The sequence below is a fragment of the Dinoponera quadriceps genome, unplaced genomic scaffold, assembly GCF_001313825.1.
Source record: "Dinoponera quadriceps isolate SergipeBrazil2010 unplaced genomic scaffold, ASM131382v1 scaffold96, whole genome shotgun sequence".
NCBI lineage: Eukaryota > Metazoa > Arthropoda > Insecta > Hymenoptera > Formicidae > Dinoponera > Dinoponera quadriceps.
In genome coordinates, this window is record NW_014554269.1 from 558,607 (window position 1) to 582,359 (window position 23,753).

General features: G+C 47.8%; 1 protein-coding gene across 10 annotated transcripts in view; it reads right to left on the reverse strand.

Annotated features, from left to right (window-relative positions):
- The window catches only part of LOC106752109 (RNA binding protein fox-1 homolog 2-like), a 370,278-nt gene that overhangs the window by 84,077 nt on the left and 262,448 nt on the right, over positions 1-23,753 (reverse strand). For 9 of the 10 annotated variants that reach the window (XM_014633549.1, XM_014633558.1, XM_014633593.1 and 6 more), the window contains one exon: positions 8,878-8,970. The exons of the other annotated variant lie outside the window; for it this stretch is intronic. In XM_014633549.1, coding sequence (XP_014489035.1) covers positions 8,878-8,970 — 93 coding nt within the window. The remainder of the gene's footprint in view (positions 1-8,877; positions 8,971-23,753) is intronic. 10 annotated transcript variants of the gene reach the window in all.

Genomic DNA, 23,753 nt, shown 5'->3' on the forward strand with positions numbered 1-23,753 from the left:
TCCTCTCGCCAGACTTCCGATCGCGATAAAAAGGACGAGCGATAGCGGCCGGCGGAAATTCCAGCGAGTTTAATCGCCGCGAATCTCTCGCGCCCCACGTGTTCGACGTTTCCTGAAACGCTTCTCCTTTCGCCCCTCAACTTCCCGACGCGAACCGTGTGTCAGAAATCGCGCCGCATCGCCTATCTAATTATTCAGTTTTACCCACGAAGAATCAAGAGCTCGCTCGCTCGCTTGCGAGAGAAAACCGGGAGGGTAAATCCAAAGCGAACGAACACCTGCGAGCGAATCCGAAAAACGAGTATGAACGAATACGAGTATAAACAAATTTTCTTCGATGTATCGGCACACGAGATCGACACACTGAACTCTATACTATACCGGAATGCTAGGTACCACGTTAAGAAATCGGAATACGCCGAGAAAAAGGATAGATGATACAAATACTATTTCCTTCTCTGTCTAGTAATTACAATTTTGTATGGCACAGAATTTTAATATTTTTTTCTTGTTTATCCTATTCCCCTCCAATAATATTGTAATTTTACCAATTACGGAGGTCACGAACGCGATACTTGGAACGAACGGATATTTTCAATTGAAATAGTACGGCATTAGAAAAGGATACAGATAATACTTCTGTCTCTCATTTCGCCCATTTCCTCCCCCCGGCACTTAATTTATATTCCAGTGTAGTAAAGAGTTCAGTGGATCGAACACGTTCGCTGATGTTCGTTCCTGATATGCTCACGGCATCGTTCACGTTCATTTTTTAGACTCGTTAGCGAATGTTCATTCGTGCTCGTTCGCTTGGTCCACCCTAACGCAGGCAACATGAGGAAGAACGAACGCGGGTGCGCGCGAGGACGACCGGCCCTTCGGAGACGCGCGACGCGTCAATGCTCGGGACAATGCGGGCCGACGATCACAAAGGATGTTCGTTAAGATAATGGGCCATTGAACGCGATATCTCGCAGGTGTCTCGCGCGAGCGTCTTGCGTCCCGGTTGAAAAGCTCCGCGACGCCGGTGTTCTGAGCTGCCGTCCGGACGGTGACAGTTTCCGCGCGAGTCTTCCGCGCGTCTCTCGCCGCTTCGACACTTCCTCTCTTTGATTATCGAAGAGACGTCGTCTGTCAGCCTCCTCATTCTCGGCCGGAATTCGACCTTTCCCTGCTCTTTTCGTTCGAGGAAAATGAACGAGGGTTAGGTCGCGATTCGCAACCCCGATTCGCAACTTACGGGACACATCCACCAGTGGATAGACGATTTCGAGACGAGCCGAAAGTGAGAAATTCGGTTCCGTCTTGGGGAAAAATTCATACGACGCTGTATCGGTGATTCATTTACAAATAAAGGAATCACCGCGTTCGGGTGACTGTTTTTCACAAGAGCTATTAAAATAGATTTAAGTTGGTAAAAATATTACTTGATTTAAAAGCTGAAAAACAGGAAGTTGCGTCTACTTCTAGCATTTTTTCTGTGTAATACCCGAAGATTTAAGGGTGGGCGCCCAAGAGAAGCACTCGGTGCTTGGAATATAGAAAAGGGGAGTCCCCTAATCGTCTCGCTCGGCGGGAAATAATCCCCTCCCACCGTACTTGAAACCCCGGTAGTCTTCGTTTCCTTCGCAAATCGTACTTTCGCTCTCTTTGTATTCCCAGCTTTCGGCTCTCATCGATTTCTCCGATTTCATAGCGCGGAATACATCGGCGACGAACAAACACGGCGATGAGCGACCCCGAGATTTCACAAGCGAGCGAGCGAGGGAGCTCGTCTCGCCTACCGAAGGGCGAAGGGCGGATTCGTGTGCTAAATTGCGTGTAAAATGCGGATATGCGTAGCTGCCAGCGTCATTGCCCACCCTCCCTCTCCTCGATTTGTAAAAAAATAAGCTGACTTCGTTGAATCATGTGCCGCCTCCGTCTAATCGTGATCGCAATTAACGCGCGACTTTTCGGGAACTCCTTCGGCAAACTCCTCGACCTGATTTAAAACCGAATTAGCATATCAAGGTCGACTCGAAAGGCAGGAGAAAACGGTGCGTTAAAAATCGCGCCGGGTGATTAGGGATTCCCGCAGGCGAGATTAACTAATAAAGCGCCACCTTGTCCGCGCGGGGCAAGACGTTGTAACGGTTAATTTGCGCGTCTCCTCAAATTTCACCCCCGTAATTGCCGCCGATAAATACATAGCGATAACTCTCCGTGACTTTCGAGAGAGACTCCGCGGCGGCTCGGCGAATTTTTACTTTTAGCCACCCCTTTCGGAACCGCCGCCGGCTGGATTAATGTGAAAAGCCGAAAAAGGCAGCGGCGAGTCTCACTAATTTAAGATCTCTCTTTCTCTCTCTCCCTCCCTTATATCTCTTTTTTCCTCTCTCTCTCTCTCTCTTTCTTTCTTCCCCTCTCCCTCTTCCCTAATCCCTTCCGCAATTAAAGTGCTACGCCACGTTCGTGAGAAAATTACGCGTAAAAGAATTCTCGTTAGAGCTCGTTCCTTCCTTTTTTCTCCTCCTTTTTCCCTTCCCTTCCTTCCTTCACGATTCTCGTTATTCCCGCGTTTCACCGTCCGCGCCTCTTTTTCAACCGCTCGCTATAGCGATTCTCTTGGAAAATTCAACAAAGGACCGGCGGCTGGCTTCGTGCAAAACGGGTCAAACGTCGTCGCTAAGAGTGATGACGTACGGAAATATAATCGCTTCGGGACTATTTTGGCGCGTTAATTAGAAAAGGCGCGCGTGTACATATTACGCGCGGTTTGCTCCACGCGAAAGTCTCGTCGCATGGACACAAGTAAAATGCAAATCGCCGCGGTTCGCTCGCGGAAGAAGCGTCATTATCGCGCGCAATTAGCGCACCGTGTTTTTCCCACCCGTCCCAATCGCCATTCTCGAAAGTACTTGAGCGTTCGCGTCTTTCGCCGCGCTACGGCGACGCGTGTGTGTCGGTAGCCTGCGCAATTATTGTCCTGAACGTTGTTCTCCGTGATCGATGATTACACGCCGCAGGTCTTAAAGCGGGGCCTCGTTTTAGGAGAAAGTTAAGCGCTACGCGCGTGCCAGTCGAATCGGATAAAAGAGACTCGCGCTGGGAACGTCGCATCATTGTATAAACAACAAGAAGTACCGCGCGTTGTTCGGGAGGGGGGNGGGAGGGGGTGTGGAAAAAAAGAGAGAAGAAAAAACGCGAAACGAGAGCAAAATAAACGCGGACAACGAAGTACTCACACGGCGGCGGTCGTGTTCGCAATTCCGCTCCGTACCTTCCGCAAACTTCGAAACATTCCTCCTCTCTCTCTCTCTCTTTCCAAGTCAGAAAAACCATTCGTCACAAAATTTCCATATGACGTAACTTTCTCAGGAAAAAAAAAAAAGGTTGGCACATCTCGTGAAATGTGTTTCCTTCGCGAAGCGAACACTTCACCGCCGCGGCTCCGCAATTCTTTCGTCGTCCGGCGAGAGAAAAGCATTTTTTTTCCGCGGGAGAATGCGCAACGAGCGTGGCACGGAAACTTGAACGAGACGAGAAATAAGGGGAGACGCAACAAAAGAATAAAATGAAAGAGAGGCAAAATATTATACACATACGTACGCGTGAGAAAACAAGAAGTAACAAGACAAAGGAAAGTAATCTACCGACGAGAAATCGACCATGGCACGTGTCGCGTGAGAGAGCGGGCAGTGGTGTGCGAGTTTTGCGATTTCTCGTGATGCACACGAGACACACCCCGGGTGTCTCGCATCCTAGCCGCGTACGGATTTCTGTCACGGCGGTGACGGCAGCGATGATGGTTGTTGCCTTACCTGTGCGGACACTTCGCGAGGTCCTTTATTCAGTGGCCTCCTCAGTGTCCCCCATGTCCATCAGCGTATGCCCGTTAATCTCTCTCTCCCGATCGACCGATCGATCGATCAATCTTATCCGTTCTTTCTTTTTTCTCGCTCTCTTTCTCCCTCTTTCTTTCGCTCGCTCTCTCAGATTTTTCGATCGACCCTTCTCTCTCTCTCTCTCTCTCTGTGCGAGTCTCTCGCTCGCTCTCTCAGCTGTTTTCTCTCTCTTTCTTCCTATCTATTATTTATTCTCTCTTTCTCTCGCGCAGAAGCTCTCTATATCGAGGACAACAGGAGATCTGCGTGAGATACGATCGTGTTTCGCGACTCTCTCCACTTCGTTCGGGGGTTTTTTCTGCTCTCTCTCTCTCGTTTCGGTTACTCGGTTTCCCCCTGTCGAATCCGACAACAACGGCCGGATAGTCCGGCTTGGCGGACTCACCGGCTCTTGTATGTGCAGTTCGTTTGCTCGTCGACGACTTTCGCAGTTGTTTTCGAGCGCGTCCACCCCTTCAACATCGCGCGCGCCTTGCATCCAGAGTCGCTGCCAATGCGGTCGCTGGTTACTCCTCGCTCAACGTGAGCCGACCGCTTCGATAGCGTAAATTTACGCGTTTTCGGCATGACGTTTCTCGGGGCGACTCCGCATTGGCGAGCGACTCCGGCGCGTCTGTCTTTCCCTCTTCTCGCTTCGGGCGCGTCGGCGAAGATATTCGAGGCAAAAAGAACCTGGCAACGAACCCTCCGTCCTCGGCGTGGCTAAGCGAATTTAATCGCGGTTCTATTAGCAAAGGACACCCGAAGGCAAATTCGTCGTCCGACCGTTCGCGTCCTCTAAAGAGACCCGCGCGCGCGATTTCTCTCTCTCTCGCGCGACCCGTAAACTTGTGCGCGGCGTGGTTAATCGACGAGTCGCGAAAAAAGGCGACCGGCTTTCAGGCTTTAATTGAGCCATTAAAGTCGCAGTAAAGAGGGCCCGCCCGATCAAACGGCGGCCATTATCGAGCCGGAAAAAAATCCGAAGGAGTAATCACTGGCCGTGATTCAAGAATATAATCCTATTACGGCCGAAGAGCGATATAATGACGACGGAAGAAGACGCTATATCTCCTCTCGGAAGCAATCTCTTTCGTCGTTCTCTCGCGAGGATCGCTCTCGGTGCGCCGGCGGAAAAACGACGACGAATCGGCCCCTCTCGCGTCGACACGGCGCCCCAAAAATTCGCGGAACGTGTGATTTTAATCGCAATAGAGGAAGCACGGGTAATATGGAATATTACGATTCCTAGCCTGTTAAGTGTCGCAACACAGCGAATAACGGTGGAATTATTAGCCGCTGGACTCCTGATCGAATACTACAATGCGGCAACCTAATACAGTGCCGTTCATTAAAGCTGTTCCATTCCCTAGGAATAGTAATGTCGGAAATTTCGAATTAGGTGTACAGGGTGTTGCATCAACATACGACCCATTATACGACGGGTTGCCTGCCCAAAGGCGCGTCCAGATGGCAATTTCGGATTTGTCGATATAGTCACCCGCATACCTTCCTTTTTAATTACGATAATTAGGATGATAATTAGGAACGCTATAACTTCGTTCGAAAGGTATGACTATATCGACAAATCTAAAATTAACGGACGCGCGCGCCTTTGAGCAGGCAACCCGTCGTAATGGGCCGTATATTGATGCAACACCCTGTACATTTCTGAATATTCGTGTATCATGACTGTTGATTGTTCTGTGAGCCGGCAAGGATACTCCAATGCAGCAATCATGATGCACGGAATATTCAGAAATGATGAGCCTAATTCGAGATTTCCGACATCACTATGGCTAGGGAATGAGACAGCATTAATGCACGGCACTGTACGAGATCATGTGTACATAATTAACCATGTATCGCCAAAGTTGCAAGTACACGTTGGAATAAAAGCCTTATGTAATTACATGGGATATTTCGAGATACGTTAGCGATATTTCGCGATTATAATTAGCGATATTTCGAAGTATCACAAACAAGGTAAGTATTTCCAAATTTGGAAATACAAATTTGGAAGTAAATATTTCGTGATACCTCCTAATTCGAAGTATATACTTCGAAATATCTCACGTAATTATATAAGACTTTTATTTCAATGTGCACCTCTAACTTTGGCGATACATGGTTAACAACGTAGTGCGTGTGTACCTCCAAGTTTAGGTTTTCTATATCTCGTCACTTTCATCAAGTAACTTTTTAAACTTTTATTTAATAACCAATCTATGTCACAAATTCTTAATTACCCTTTGTTAAATGTAAAACTAAGATATAACTTTAACATAGTCTATTTTGTAAATGTTATATGGTGTACATTTCTATTATGTACAATAAAAATATAAAAATGGCGATATCGAGTATTAAATAATCCTTATTACCTGTCACTTTTCAATATTGCATGTTATATTCTATTATTTTTTCTTTCAAAATACCAAAGAAGTATGTAACTAACGTCGTTAAAAAACATAAACAATGGAAAGAAACTAATATTACATACATTTATGTCGATTCATGACATTATAATATTATTATAATATAACAGAAAGTATAAAAATATAAATTTATAATAGATTATAATATAATAAATACACAATATAATAATTACTATAGACTATTCGATCACACATTAATATTCATTGAAATATCATTTGTTTAAGTTACCTTTTTACAAGATAAACAAGGCATTCCGTTTTACCGGACGTATTTCATATCACTCTTCCAAAATCTATCTTCGAAAAAAATTGATATAACATTAAACTTACTATAGATAAGCAAAATCTATTAGAAATACGTAAAAAAAGAAAAAAAAAACGGCATTACAACTTAGCGAAAACTAATTTCATTTATCTTTAGTAGTTTTCGATTTATCTCAAGAAGAACCTTAGGATACTCCATAATATCCATACTTCCTCTAATTTCGAATCCACGAAATGGCTGGGCGATTTTCGAGTCTCGTTAATATCGAGCGCGACGGAGGGATTTCGAGGGACCGCGCGCGCGACCGTCGCATAAACGATGCGACGGCGCAAGATCGGCGCGCGACCCGGCAGCTCCAGCCCACCGTGAGAAGATAACTAATCGAGTTGTTCAATTAGGCTAAACCGTTGTTGTTCGGTATCAGCGTCGACGCAGCAGATGCTGCGGTCATCGCGCGGTCAGCCATGGAGCTGCGAAAGCTGCGCTCGCTATGATCAAAGCCGACAGCGGGCCGCTATATCACGGACGACGAGACCCGTCTAGACTCTCGCGACCGGCAAAATTACATCACATGAACTACCATTTTTTTTTTAGCTGCAATCGTTCGACAATTCCGCAAACGAGCGTGAGCGCGTCGTCTCTGTGACAAATATTTGCGCACGAAGGGAAGAATAAAAAAAAAAAAAAAAAAAAAAANCAATTTCAAATTGCTCGAATATCAATTACGAAATCGTATTTCGGACACTTTACTTCACACGATGTGTAATCCTCTCGTGATATTCGCGTTTATTCGCGTTGCATAGCCGGAAGGATTTCCCCGGCAACGGTGGGACGAATAAGCAACTAAGCGAATATACCACTCGGACACTGCCGTTGCCATGTTCGATTGCCTCGTTCATCCTCGATCGATTCGACGGAGCTCGTCAACCTCGTGTGCAAATGTCGACCGAGACACGGTTACTTGTCGTCGTCGACGAGACAACAACTACACGACGTCGCGCAAGATAATAGCCGAGAGCTCGAGATTACGTTCATCAAGCGAACTTAATTCCGTTACGATCGTCCCCCGTGCAAGAGCACGAGCAGCGAATTAAGGTCGTGTCGCGAGAGAACTGCGCGAAAAGGAGAGACAGACAGACAGACAGGAGCACACGGAAAGAAAGAAAGAACGAGAGAGGAAGAAAAGAAAAGCAGCGAGTGCGTACGTGAGCGAAGTGACTCGCGGATCGCTCGTTAATCGAGAGACGGGCGACTTTCTCTTTCTCTCTCTCTCTCTCTCTCTTCCCCTCTTTCTCGGTCTCCGTCTATCTTTCTGCCTATAACGCACTGATTTTCACCGACGCGGAACGAAGCCGACCGGCCAATCGGGGAACGGAATTTGTGGATCACTCGAGGCCCTCGAGCGGATCGAGACTCGCCAATCGGCTCGCGGCACTCGTGGATCCACGAGTGGCCATCAGTCAGATTGATCCAGGCCACGAGAGAAATCTCTTTCTCTCCAGTCCCTGAGGCCCTCCCTCCCTCCCTCCCGCTCTCATAACCCTCTCTCTCTCTCTCTCTCTACTCATGCGATCTCGAGCTCGCGGGATTACTCCGCGTTTCGTTAATTATCGCGACACAATCGAGCCGTTCCTCTCTCTCATTGTCCTTCTCTCGCACACAGGTGAAAAGCTCCGTCGCGGCTGTCGATAGCCCGCGATTCATCGCCAGCCTCCGACGACCCGATCGCCGCTCGCGATTAAATCTAGTCTCTTAGATCTACCGGCCTTGGCGCGCGCGCGCGCGTCCATCTTCGTCGCGACTAACGTCCGTCCGTCTGCGAAAGAGCAGAACACAATTAATAATCGCGCGATAATTGATTATCACGCGAATACGGCATTAATATCGCCAACGACAACGGCTGTCCTGACGTATCGTTCATCGCGACGTCTTCATTTTTCAACGAACCCGCGAGCAATCGAGATGGACACGCGCGGACGGGGGCCCGACTTACGCTATCGGCGACCGGCAATCCGCTCGGGAGAAATCAACTAAGTTCAAAGACGAATCGTCACGATCGTCCCCGTCGTGATCGAATCCGAGCCTCGGATCGCGGTCGCCGGCTTCAAGCGGTGCGCCGAGAACGAGAGAACGCGATTTCTCTCCCTCCCTCCTTCTCGTCGCACCGCTTTCCTGAAAAACGCTCACCACGCGGGGTTGCCCGCGTGGTTGTTCTCTTGCGAGACACGTCAATACGCAATGGATTAATTATAATGGCGATGTTTATAATATGTCTGTTTATATATATAAGTATAAGAAAATTCATGCACACCTCAATTTTGCGTCCCTCAACCACGGTGCCGTGTAGCCGCTCACGTGCCCGGTCCGCGTCTGCACTATTTGCGAACGTTACAAAACCGAACCCCTGCATGCAAGGACAGACAAAACAACATGCATTAAACTCAACTTACATACTGCCAGCGCTCCGCAAAAAGCCGACTGGCTGGGCCGACATTTCGTGCGCATAATTAATAAATATATAAACGCGCGTGTTTCTACGTAATACAATATATAAATATGTATACATATAATTGTATATGTACATTCTATATATAGGGGGATGGTGAGGGGGGGGGAGGGGGAGATATGTTCTCGGAGGGAATAATAATAATAAATCGTTGTGGCGTGCTGCGTCTTGGGGAGGCTCGCGGAGAACGCGGCAGCCTCCCTTCGTCGTGCGCGCGTCGCGACGATTTCCGACCTCGTCCAGTTCGCGTCGTACAACCGAAAGCCGCGCGTTCCTGTCGATTCGATCGCGTGTTATCGCATGATTCGTATATATATACATATACATATATATATATATATATATATGTGAATCGGGACCGCTCCGTCTTCGCGAGAAAACGATTCTCCGGACACCACCTGCTCGCGGCTTGGAATTACGCGAGGAAGGCCACTTCCTCTTTAACTTCACTTCACTCGACATCCTTTAATAACTTCCTTAACGTTACTCCGTAAAAGCGGCCGAAGAGCCGCGGATCCGAATTCAACTCTCGATAACAGTCGCGTATTATCCGTGGTTCCAGCGGATTCTCGAGACGAGTATCGAACGGTGATCGGTCTCTATCGAGTCGGAGGGAGAAGGAGAGAGGGAGCAGAGGCGGAAGAAACAGTGAGAGAAGCTCGACTCTTCCGCTCTGCCGCGGGCGACTCGGGCTCTCTTTTGTGCTCTTCCCTCGCTCCCACCCGCTTTTCTCCTCTCGATCCGTCTCTTTTTCTCTCAACCCTTCCGTCATCCTCGCAGCTCAACTCCCTCCTCCCGTTCCCCCTCCCCGCGAACCCGGCTCCTATTTACTTCTTTGACGCACAATGGCCGTCTGGACCGGCCGTTATGTATCGCGAGAGACGCGCTAATTAATTCCCGAGGCTCCCCCGAAACGGAGCGAGTTTCGTGGATTTCCCCGTCCTTCGGATCCTCTCTTCCCGATTCTCGATCGCGAGAATTCCTCTTTTATTTCATTCTCGCGAATGCAATCGATGTCTCGTTATCGGAATAATCGACTCGCACTGCCCGCGGGCGCTTCGTTACTCCGACGGATTCGATGATGCCCCCCGGCGCGAAAGTAGACCTGGATTACGCTGAATACCGCCGAGAAGTCAAAAGAGAATCGCGAGCGGAATTAAGAGGGCCGATTAATGACTCTAATGACGCCGTCGATTGTCGCGCGAAAGTACCTGGCAGCGCAAGTTTCATCGCGGCTCGTAACGGCGTATAAAACGTTAGTGTCGTGGGAAACTTGTTTAACTCGGCCGAGAGGAGTCCTCTCGAGTCGAGCGGACGATCTTCACAGAACCGACGGCTGATCTTCCGCGAAAGTTCTCGCGGAAAAAGGGAAGTAACGAAGAAAAGAGGGGGAAAGAAATATCGCAGTTGGCGTAATTCACGGTGAAATATTTTATCGCGGTCTGAATTTCATTCCCCTACGTCGGATCGAGGATTCGGAAGGGTTGAGAGAATCGTCGCTTCCGGAGCGTCGAAGGGGGAGAATCGGTGACGGAGACGGTTAGCGCGACGCGTTCCTCGTTAATTTCTATTTTCTTCCATTTCACTCGGGGATGGTGTACGAAGAGGGGCACTTTCCCGAAATGTCGACGACCAGGGGGTCTCATACTGCTTACGGAGACGCACCAAACAACGTGCAACAAATAAGTAAATATAAAATCATAGTCAGAAATTATGGTCATGGTCACATTAATCATCTCATTATCATATCATATCGTGTCATGTCATCACGATCATCGTCATATTGAAAGACTCTTGCTGGTATCGGGAGGTGCGTGTACGAGAAAACAAGGAATCGAATAGAAAAGAAATATACAGATATATCTATCGGAAGGAAGTGGTTGGACGCATGAGGCGTGGAAAGGAAAAGCGTGATAGGGACGGAGGTGAAAATAGCACGTGTGTGTGTGTGTGCGTTAGGTGTCCGTCCATGTGCGTGTGGTGCGCGTATGAATTTTCCGCCGTCGACGGCGAGCACGGGGAAGCGGAAGAAGAGCGGCGAACGGGGGAAATTGAGCGGGAGACGCAAAAAGATTAGAATCGCGGGAGTGTCATCGAGAAGCGAATGGAGTACGCTCGAAGGAGCGCATCGCGACGCGATATCGCGTATAAATGGACCAGACAGAGAGAGAGAGAGAGGGGGGGAGAGGGAGAGATCGACTTCCTCATGGGATCAATACAGCGCGTTTCACTACGCACCGTCCGCTATCGGTTTTCCCATCTCGCGTCGAGAGGATGCGAGAGAACGCCGTTTTCCGCGTAGGAAGAGCGCGAACGGGATCGATTGTGCCCTCATGTGCTTCCCCGAACAAGGTTAACCCTCCCCCCCTCGAGCGAGCTCGGGCGCAGTCAAGTTTCCTCAGGGAACGTGCATATATTACACCGTGCAGCAGAGAGCACCATGAGGCAGAGATATCGCGCCGACCGAGTGCTCCGTTGTCGCGCGTTATCGCGCCGCAAGTTCTCGCAAGGTCGCGCGTTCTCCGCGGGCCGTGAAGACGCGCCGCCCCCCGCCGAGGTTGACGCAGATTGTCGTCGTTTCCGTCCCGTCGTTAACGTCCGCTCTCTTCGCGAGATTCGAGAGGGAGAGAGAGTTCTCCTATCCGATGAGAGTGCACGTTATCGCGGAGTCGAACGACAGTTCCGCCGTGGAATTTCGAGAAGAAGCTCGAATTGTACGAGAACCGAGAGCATCCGGGGGAGACGTGTTCTGGTGGAAGGGGCCGAGTTCCCGTCAAACAGCCACCGGATTCGATCAAAGCGAGCAGATATCCCGCGACATCTGGCAGTGCAAACACGTGGAGATGCGGAAATGGCCTTTGGCTCCTATGCGAGAGTACGCGCTTTTAGCAACGCGGACACGTATGCTAGGCAGATACGTGAGCGGTCGGGAAAGTGTCCGCAAGGAATGATCGTGAGCGATCGCGTTGTCGCGGAGTGAAGATTCCCGACCACGGCTATCCGGGAAAACTAGACGTTGCCGGGAGACAACCGACTCCGTCGGCTCCGCCAAATGCGAATTCGCTGTTCCTCCAGATATTGTGAACATGATCATCGCGACCGATCTTGGAACACAGTCAACGTCTCCTGGGTTATTACGGTAGCGGAGGAAATGCGGGTAACATGGAGTAGTCGAGTAATATGGAATAGCACGATTTCTAGCATGTAAATGTCACAACATAGCGGATACCAGTGGAACTATCAGCCACTGGACTCCAGTCTAGTACGAGGTCGTGCGCAATTTGCACGTCCAATTCTCGATTCCCTGTGTTTCGTTGTTTTTATCAGGTGAGTTTTTACAAACTTTTATTGAACGATCTATTTCACAGATCCTTAATTGCCTTTCGTCAAATGTAAGACTTAAGACGTAGCTTTAATGTAGTCTATTCTGCACGTGTCATATGATATTTCTATTACCCGTCGTTTTTTAGTAAGTATTGCATAGTAGAAATGAAATTTAATTGTTCCTTCCTTTCAGGATGAAAGAAGGATCGAAGAAGCACGTAATCGACGTAGTAACATTATTATAACAGAAAGTTGAAAAATATAAATGTAATTTTCGATCATTAATATTTAACGAAATATGGGACAAGTTACACTTTTGCAAGATAATTGAGGCACTCCGTTTTACCCGACCTATTCCATATTACCTTGCCAAAATTTACTCCAAAAATTTGATATAGTATTAAACTGACAATAGATAGGCGAAATCCGTTAAGAACGTTATAAAAGACACTTAGCATTACGACTCAGTGAAAACTAATTTCAATTATCTTTAATTGTTCCCGACTTCTCTTAAAAGCCAAAAACTCCAAGGTATTTCATATTACCCGTACCTCCTCTAACACACGGTAATTACTGTGCAGAAGCGATTAGATTTCGCGAGAATCAGCGCCTGGTGTTTGCGGAGAGAGTAAAAGAAATCGCTAAAGGATCGTGCGAGTTTCGCGATGAATTCCGTAATCGCAGGTGCTTTTATCGTTAAAGGAATTAATGAAAGTTTGTAGCGAAGCAAACCGACGAGACGGCGGCGGCTGCTGCGTCGACGGGATGAAAAAGGACGCGAGGATAATCGAGTTCCTTCGTCGCGCCATCCGTTTTCGCACTTTCCCCCTCTCGCTCTCTCTCTCCTCCTTTCTATCCATCTCTTTCTCTTCAGCAACTACCTGGTTGCTGCCAAAAACAGTTACCAGTCGCGGCTGTTGCCACGAGAGAAATCGCATTAGGGCCAAATCAAATACAGCCTCGCCAAACGCCGTCGACGAAGAACGGAAACGGCAGCGACGTTGGCGGAGGGTTCCACCGAAGCGTCAAGTTTCCTAATCAATGACGTAACCGTAGGATACCGGTTTTCGTTCCCTTCCTCTGCGAACGCGCCGCGGATGAAACGCGATTTACGTGCCGGACGTGAGAAAACTGTAGGTTTCCTGTGTGCGCGCGCGTTGCTCTCTCGGGTCGCTTGAAAATTCCGCCTCCGTCAATTCGGTCTCCTCCCCTTCCTGAGCGCCTCTCGTGATCGTAATGGTCGATAATTGACGCTCGCTATTTAACGATATCATGATACACGATATCGCGAACAAGGAACCAACGAGCTCCACTTCGCGAAAATCTCCAGAAGACGCGGGGAATAATCTCCGAGAGATTCCTCATATTCGAAAGTCGGTGTGGTAACTATTAAGGCCGATTTCCACTATACGGTCAGGTCACGGCCAAGTCGCGGTTATGGATTTTTTACGTCATTTACATTCTTCGATCATGTAACGATGTTCCGTCGGTCAGTCTCGCAGTACCATCCGTGACAAATACATTTTTTTCATGCCTCTCCAAGCCTTCGCTTATTGAAATCACTTTAATTTTGAATGACGGAAAACAGAGCGTAGAATTTTCAAAAGAAAAGACGTTTTCAGGTACATCAGATATTATAAAGAACAGAGAAAGGAGAAAATTAGTTCCAGAAATTTACGGACACTGAAACGTGAGAATCTCATTCGTACGCTTCATACGTTTTAATATAATTTTCTCGAACCAGTGCAGTCAGTTTTTTTCAGCTACAAAGAAAGCAGACGGAAAATTTGAGCGGATCGTGCTCTGACCGTGACCTGACAGATAGTGCGAATCGAGCATTACAATAATAATCGAGCTCTCGCGTTCCTCCTTATTTTATTTTTTCATTCGCTCCGACAACCCCGCGGGGGTCCGACGGGGCTCGATAAAGCGGCGCTCGCGGGTGCTGACAATCGGCGAGCGTTTAGTTAAATTACATACGGAGTCCCGTTAGGTGCGACATAGTTCGACGTATAACAATATCAATTATTGTCACGGGGAAGGGATATTGCGTTCGTCGCGGCGCGGAGTTAACTGGATTTAAACAGACAAGATACACGCCGCGCGGGGACCCTTTGTAAACCGGAAATGGAAGACCGCAGTCGCAGAACGCCGTCGCGAATAATTAACGGCCGGACCCCTGTTTGCGCGGGATGTTGACACGGCCGGGGTTTTCTTCAACCACCGTTGTAACTATATTTAATGGCCGCCCTAATTACCGCACGGATTCGTACTGGTCGAGATGTTGCGCGCACCGAGCGCACTCCTTGAAGAGGAGGCGGCGCTACGCTGTACGAGGATCATCTTCATGATCTCGTCCGGCCGCGTCGCGGAACAGATGCGTGAAAGCGCGAAATTAATCTGGAGGAAGCGGCCTCGTTCGACTTCAACGGAAAAACGAAAAACGTATCGCTTCCTTGATTTTCGGGGGAAAAGTTCGCACTTTCGCTTGAACGAGGGAAGAGAAAGGAAGAAGAAAAACGAAAAATACTGGAAACGTGTTGTTCGTTGAATTTTCTACGGGAACTCGGAAAATTCTTACACTCTCTTTGAACAACGACGAAGAGAGGGAGAGAGAAAGAGAGAGAGAGAAGAGGGGGAGGGAGAAGATGGAAAAAGAGAGAAGCTAAAGCCGCGTCGGTGTACTTTAATTTTCCAGGCCGCTTGAAATTTCTACACCTCATCTTCTCTTCTATTACACGATCGAAAAGGTGCGCGACAACTTTGCAAGATCGCTCGGCCAATATTTACTCATAAAACATTCGGGAGTGCTTCCGGCGCGTGACGCTTTAATGAAATTGCGATACGCGAATTCACGAATCCCGTCATCGCTCTCTCTCTCTCTCTTTTTCGACGTTCACGATGACTCCGAAAACGGACTGCCCGCCTGCACGCCTGCGTACCTGCGACTCGCTTGGGAAATTACCGTAATGTCAAGTGCGCCGCCGATATTTTCCGGGACTCGGCAGCGCAAAAACACTATTCCGATCGGAATCGCGTCAGGATTTATTTGCATATCCAATGCATACGCAACGACTTTTTCGCCGCGTTCGTACACGGTCATGAATTTATTTCAGACCGTTAACAGTTTCCGAAGGAGAGCGCGCAGAAACCCCGTCGAATTCGTTCGGCCTCGTATCGTTCAATTTGGCGTAACGGAAAGATCGAGGAAAGAGCGAGAGAGAGAGAGAGAGAGAGAGAGACACGGGCGACGGAAGAATGCGATATTCAAATCATCCCGGTCATTACGGGAATATCATTACCCGAGTAAGTGTTCGCTCGATACGGCAAAATCCACGGGAATCCGTAATTTAGTCGCGTGTTACACTCGCCGGATACGTTTCTTCTCGCGGTCCACGCATCTCTGATTCTTCCGTCTGGACGGAATCTACGACGAAAAAGGGCGAATTCGGAGCATGACGATTAAAGGTACTCGCGATAAGGGTTCGTTTAAGTTCCATTCGCGAAACATCGATATCGAGTATTCGCTGGCGAAGACGACGCTCGGCGAGACGCGAGGGCAATTTTTCGCGTGGAATTTTATTTTCGGAAATATAAATTTTCCCCAGGAATTTCGTTCGGCCCTATTCGCCGTAGAATCTCATCACCGCGCGAAAAGAAGAAGAAGAATAAAAAGACCCCGGTAAAAATGCATGCAGTTCTTTTTTAGACATTCATCTGGTTACCGTCTGGTATTAATGCATTCTCATTAGTTGCAACAATACTGCGCTAGGAAATGGACAAGAACTTGATAGAGTTTTATCGAGTAGCTGAGGCAGTTTTCCTGGTGAACATATGCAGTTTGCGTGTGGACATCTACCCAATTATATATTGCCTAATATTAATCGATTGAATATTTTCTTCGCCCATTTATTATTCTGTTTTTCTGTTCGATAAATTGGTTCGGATTTTCCGCATCTTATGTGCGCAGCAACTGCAAGAAGAGCATTATATTTTCATTGGGATCCCGGGCAGTTTTACCCCTCGGTTACTAGAAAAAGTTAATATAACTGTCCGGTAACTGCTAAAAAATACATGAAATTTCGACCGGGGAAGAATAAAAAAAAAGAAAGAAAGGTAACACGATTTGTATTTGTGATTAGCGTTGCGCGCTGGTATAAAAGCGATAATTCCTTTTCGTTTAATAATTCATGGGGATACTCTTTGCAATCCATCGCGAATTACTTCGGAATATCAGGATATCCGGCGATCCTCGATATCGCGTAGTTAAGACGCCACGAAAGCCGGCGTTAAGACGCGAGCACTCGTCAGCCGGCGGGGATTCGCGGGAAAATTCGCGGCTATTATTTAACCTCGTTATGATCAAGATGAGAAGTGGGCGGTGTCATAATTTACACGAAACGCGATTCCGCGGGCTCGCAATCCCGAAAAAGGGACGGTTTATAGCAGTCGCAATCGCGGTTACCTGTATCGTGCGAGGAATCTCCCCGGTCTCGGGCAGCTTTTTTTCACGGTAATTTCCACGAGCATCGCGAGTTAAAACCGGGCTCGCCTCCTATTTCTTACGTCAGCCGCTCGTTCTCGTGACGGGTAGATCGCGATTCACGACGAAAACTTCCTTAAAGCTCTTATCGGTCTTCGGAAAATTGCAGCTGGCTGGCTGGCGTGCGCGGTTGCTCGAAGGCACCAGGAAATTAATCCCCCGCGGATTAATTCTACGGGTCTTCTTAAGTGGCCGATACAAAACGTACGTGCGCGCTCCCATTTCCGCGGGCGCGCGAACTCGCGAACGCAGGGCGCGAACGAGGGGAAGGAGGAGGGGGAATCGTCTCGGATCGCTTCGACATCGACGGTGAGACGAAGTGCTCAATTCTTCACGCGATAAGCCCTAATTGGTAGACACCTTCTTCGCGATACAGCACCGCGATTAAAAGTTATCGTTGGCTTAACGTTAACTCCCCCTGCGATCTACGCTCGGTCGAAAAATTATTTCTTACATAATTCTCGCGTATCTCTCCCCTCCTCGAAAGATAACGAAAGGAAAGCGCGCGTAAGAAGGAACGTTACGATATATCCAAACGTTGTAAGAAGATATTACAGCGATACGCGAAGTTACGAAAGAGCAACCGAAATCAATTCGACGGAGAAGCTTACTTGTTCTTACAGAATAATCGATACTACGCGGCAATTAGCGCATTTTGTGATTATATAAAAATCAAGAAAGAAAGAAAAGGAGAAAACCTGGCGACTTTATGTAGAAACCGCGAAACTCGGGCCGTCCGAGATAAATTCGACGAAGAAGCTTACCCGAGTAATTACCTTCACCGAATAATCGATACCACGCGGCAATTATCGCACTTCGTAATTAAAAAAAGTAAATAAATAAACGAATAAAAGAAAAAAAAAAGGGAAAAAAAAGTCGATTTTAAATAGAAACCGCGAAACTCGAGCCGTTCACGCAGACCCGAAGTCATTCGACTGGCCTGCTTTTAGCGGAGAACCGGGCACGACCGCTATTAATCAGAGCCTCTATCAAGGAGGCCACGGCTTTCTTACGCGACTGTTTAGAGCCGACAACTGAGCCGACTACGTATATACACCCACTATCGTTGCCGCCGCCGCCGTTGCCGTTGCCGCCGCGGAAACGAGCGATACGCTCGGCCGTAATTATTATGCCTGCCGCAGATCGTCATCTCGCACGCCACGTCGCGCGCCTCGAAATGTAACCGCGAATCCTGCCCGGGCTTTTATCTCGCGTTCATTCTACGCGCCAACGCGACCGACCGCTTGTGTGTTCTCCCTTCTTCGCCTTTTGTGGCGCACGCGGTGCGCCAATGCGACCGCTCGCGTCCCTCTCGAATGCAACAACGCGAATTACGGCAAACCCGAGCTGCGCCACCGAGAAATGCGTGTCAGGGGGAGATTTCGAGACCGCGTCCTCTCTTTCTTTCGCCACGGTTCGAGATTAAAATCGGGATAAATTGTTGCGACAAGATCGCGCTTCTCAAGGCTGACTACGATAACGCGCGCTTGTAATCCCACTCCTTTCCGACGATTATGATATCTTTAAGGATGTATTGTCCATAGGTAAAAATTATGAAATAATTACAAATTAATCTACCACTGCATTTATACCTGATATTAGACAGTTTGATTCCATAAGTTATAGTAATGCTCGAAATATACATACACACATACATATATTTAAACATTTATATATCTCCTTCTATCATCTATGCATCTCTGTTAGATCAGCTGATACGTAAATATAGCATTAATGAAGAAGAAAAATAACAAGTATTATTTTCGTATTTATAATATTGTAAATATATATCCACCTTAACTTTGCTTCAAATTAACATTTATTATTTAGGTGACAAAAGAAATATATAGGGACATGATTCTGATAATATTAAATTTATGAGCGGCCCCTTTGATGCCCCATTGAAATACGACACTGATATGCAATACATCCTTAAGCGACCCGTTGCACAGCCCTGTAGCTAATTACCGTTCGCTCTCTCGATACACGCTTTTGTCGTTCTTACACCGGCCGCCTTACTTCCGCCCCTCCCCCCGTCGACCACCTGCGACTCGCCTTAATCATAAAATCAACGCGGCTGATGCGTTTGAAACGACGGTATAACGTGCGGCTTGGGCACGAAGACGACCGTGTCGCTACCGAAGACGGGGAAGTGGGAAGGACACACGTCGATAGGGTTTGCGTTACGCGGTTTATCGGTTACATTGAAGAGACGACTCGCGTACGTAATTGGATACGAATTACACGCCTCGAGCTGGACGCACGCTCGAAGTCGCGCGTCGATAGACATAATACTCGCACGAGCGGGTGAATGGGCACGAACGCGCGACGTAAAGAAGACGCCGAGGCGAGGCGGATGCAATCCTCGGATGACTAATTGCCTTCCCGGCTATGATTAATTACCGCACCTGCCGTAATATAGTAGCGAGGTTTAATTGCGACCGATGTAAAGCAACTGTTCCGGATCATCTCTCTCTCTCTCTCTCTCTCTCTCTCTGCCTTTTCTTCTCTCTCATATTTCTTCCCGTCGTTTACGAGAAAATAAGATAATAATAAAGTTCATAGGAATTTATCCTTTTCCTGTAATCGGTTACGTGCGCTCGAGTCGTTGAATCGCGACGGACACGCGCCGAGTACGCGAACAAGAAGATCGTTTGAGCGTGAAAAAGCGTGGTGATCAATTCGAGTGTGCTCATGACGCGGATTACTTTCCGGAGTCATTATATGAAGGAACACAGGGATTGTCTCTTGAAGTGTTAACAAAGAAATATCGGTTATTCAAGAGAGCACACAATCGAGTTTTTACGTCGGTGAGACTTTCCCTCTCTCTCTCTCTCTCTCATATACACACATAATCAGACGACTGCGTCGCGAGTTACCGTGAAATATCGGCCAGGCGCACATCACTGTTTTTCGGCGCAGTGCTGCAATAGTCACGGCTAAAAGATGCGTGCTTGAGATCCGGCAGTAGTAAAGATGAAAAAAAAACAAAAAAAATGGAAAAAAACGAGAAAAGGCTCGTGTATATATATATATATATATATTTATAAATCTAGTCGTGGGTCTCGTGTTATAATCACGGCGTCGTTATTTCTACTTACAAGGTGGTCATTCCGTTATAGGCGATTATCATACGCCCCTGACAAAACGTGACTGCCCATGCAAGCTTGGATGTGGAGGAGAAAAAAAAAGTTGAAACGAGAAAAAAAACGAACAAAATATATATATATATATATGAATAGGAAAAAAAAAAGAAAAAAGAAATTAAGGGGAGACGTAATATCAACATCCGACGTGCACGTAATTGCAGTTACTCGTGGAAAAAAGGTAGAAGCCTACGTAATTATGAGTATCCCGCATACACACTTGCAGCAGCGCTTGCGATCGTGCCCTGAGAGGAACGTCCGGCATCGCGTTCAAAGTAGTCTTGTTAATAATCATTCCTTGCCCTCGGTTAGTACGCAAAAAGAAAAAAAAAAAATCGGAAAAAAAAGAAGAACGGAGAGCTCAATCTGTCTACGTTTTAGCTACGACTTGTTAAACTGCGATACGGGAGAGCCTTTGTAAAGGTGTCGGCGAGTGTGTATTTTTACCGAGGCTTCCGTATACGTCGGACTATCGTCGAAGTCGGCGAAATAGACGATAACAAACGCAATCGACATCCGCGGATTGCTCATCCGTCGACACGCTCGTCACGCTTTCCGCGACTAACCGGCAATTATTATAGTATCGCGATAATAGGTGATTACAATTGTAATTGCGATTTTAATTGCCTCAACGGACAATTGCTGATATCGCGATTGAAGGAGGAAAAAGAAACGGATGCGTGGCGCGATGCTGATTCTCGATCGGAATTCCGCGAGAGCGAAGCCGTTTCCGCGTGATCGATCTTTAACTGTGAGAATTTTCCGCGCGAGCTCCGTCATTCAACGAATGACAATCACTGGCGGGAAGATCTCACGACAATTTGCATACCCGACATTACTCGACGTTCTGTTCGCTCGACGTCCCGAATCGTTTCCGAATTCCGTCACCTTTTCAAGACTCTCCCCTCGATGCGGATAGATTCCGCTGATCTACTGATGAAACTCGACCAACCCTGGTGCGCACGTAGCACTATCAAATTGATAACCAGCTACTGGTATTATGCAAACAAGAAGTGACGACGCCTAGACGACACACCGATATCATTTGATACAAAACGTGTGTAGCTTACATAACTTGTCACGTGGTCTACGTGGTGAGGCCTGTCTATCTGTCTGTCTACTGTTGTGTATGTGTTTGTTGTGCGAGTTTATGTGTGAACATGCACGCACACACGCATGTGTGTACGTGTGTATGTGCCGATGGTTGGTTGAGATCAGACGTGAGCGGGTCGGTGAGAGCATGGCGAGAGTAACAATAATTGTCCAATTAATTAACAGTAAGGTGCGAAACATAGCAAGACAGAATATAAGAGGTTATTAACACTACTTCGCGCGTCGACCAGGTGTGTGAGCGCGTGTGTGAGTGTGCGGATCTTGGTGTATGTATTGAGATGTGTGGGTGTGTGGTGTTCCGGAAGAACATCTATTCAATAAACAACCAAGTCAGACAATTAATCGAACAATATGTCATGTTGAATAGATGCGTGAGTGCCCGAGATGTCGAGGGGATCAGATACGGAAAAGGCCTGTAGCGAACTTTATGCAGTGAGAAACATTCATATTCATTCAAACAAAATGGTTGTTTCGATACGGGCAAACACATGTTTTGCTTGTAAACATCCAAATTTCCTTCTTTAGTAGTAATTCGGCTACGATTCGTTAAACTGCGATACGGGAGAGCCTTTGTAAAGGTGCCGGGCGAGTGTGTATTTTTACCGAGGCTTCCGTATGCGTCGAACGTATCGTCGAAGTCGGCGAAATAAACGATAACGGTAGAGCCAAGTTCTTTTCATTTTCGGTTCAGAGAATTAGACTTTGGTTTTCACGACCAAATATTTGTTTGTCATATCCAAGCAAGAATTTTGAGCCCGCTAAATAGGTTTCTCAGTAGCTGATAGAGAGGACGAAGAAGCTTGCCCCTTCTTCTTCTTTTATCTTTCTTTCTCGCTCTACCTCTCGCTCTCTTTTTCTGCATCTCAAATACATATGTGTGTGTATGTGTGTGTGTGCGTGTGTATAAATTTCTTCCGGTTCTATCATCTCCCATCGCGATATCATTCCGCACCGTCGATTTCCGCCGTGTCTTTTCCGCCGTTGCTCGCGACAAGACTAATATGTATACCTGGTGCAGGAACACGCGAACCCGAGTGCACGTTTTACGAGAGCGATATCCAGTTTTTTTTCCAGCGCGAGCTCGTACGGAGACCCTGGCGTCGTCAAGAGTGCGCGGAGGGGGAAGAAAAAAAGAAGTCGACGGCGCCTGCGGAGCTTCCGGCCGTAAAAATACGAAAAATTAAGCATGAGCACGCGGCGCGCTCGATACACCCGGGGGGAGGGGGGGGGGGCTACAAGCGCGCGATATTTCCTCGTTTCTGGGCTAGCGGCCGCGAAAGCTCGCGCTGCAAACGCGCTTCGTCGTGGCGAAAGAAACGGGAGAACGCGCAGCGAAAGTGGAAAAAAATGAAGACGGATGTTTCGGATCTCGAGCGCGAGCGTTTTCCTCCGCGCTTCCAGGACGAGGGCAACAGTCACCCTCGGTGAGAAAACGATGGGAATCTCAGATGGACGACGGGAACGATCGTTCGTCCGTTTGTTCATCCGGAGCAGCCGGGGAACGAAAATATCGTCGCGCGATGGTAAGAAAACAAAATTCGACGCGCGAGTGAATCGATGACAGGGATGATCGATCGATCTGAATATTGGCATCTTGTCTTGTGTATGTATAGACGTGTCGTCGTGTGTTGTACGTGTGTGCACATGTCTCGATAGTCGAAGGATTGTACGATGGGATCGAGGAGCGAAATCGGTTCGTGGGAATGGCAGGGTACGGAGGGACGGGAGGGAGGAGCTTGAAGAATACTTGAAGTTGTGACCGAAGCTGGCAAACAGCGATATAAAGCGCACAAAACAATACGAGATTCAAGATTATATATATATAATATATATAGAGAGGGTGAGCTTTTTATAAAGAGATAAGGTGGATGGTGCGTGTGTGTTTGTGATGGAGGTGACACACGAGAGATCTCTCTTTATCCTCTCTCTCTCTCTCTCTCGCTCTCGCATACACACACTCTTTCTCTCTCTTCTCGTACATCCCGGCTCTCTTTCTCTCGCTTTCTCTCTTCGTTCAAGAGATCGTGGATCATGGAATGTTAGTAAAAATGCTGAAGAATGAAAAAGGAGAGTCGAGGGAGCTTCGAGGTGTCGGCCAAAGGCGCGCCGCTCTTCTCCACATCGCCGCGCGATGATCATTTCTCAACTGCGGTCGTGTCGGAAGTCACACCTACGCGCGCGCGAGCACACCCGCGCGAAAATTCCGCACCGTCCTCGCTGATCCCCCGTCTGAAAATCGAGTAACTCGATTCTAACCAGCGCGCGCGCCCGCCATGCGGCGACCCAATTGCTCATCCTGTCACTCGATACTGCCGCGACACGCTTTTTAATCCCGCATCAGAAAATTTCGCACGACAGCTCACGTACGCGTAGATTCGTGATTAATTTCGCGGCTCGTCGATGATCTCGCGACTGATCCGCGGATTAATGGAACGAACGACGCGCGATCATAAGATGTCGCGACAACGGGCGAGTAAACGGAACCGGCGTTTGTTCGCGAGATCAGACCGGGCGTCCGGATTATACACAAGGGTTGAGAAGGCGGAGAAGGGGGG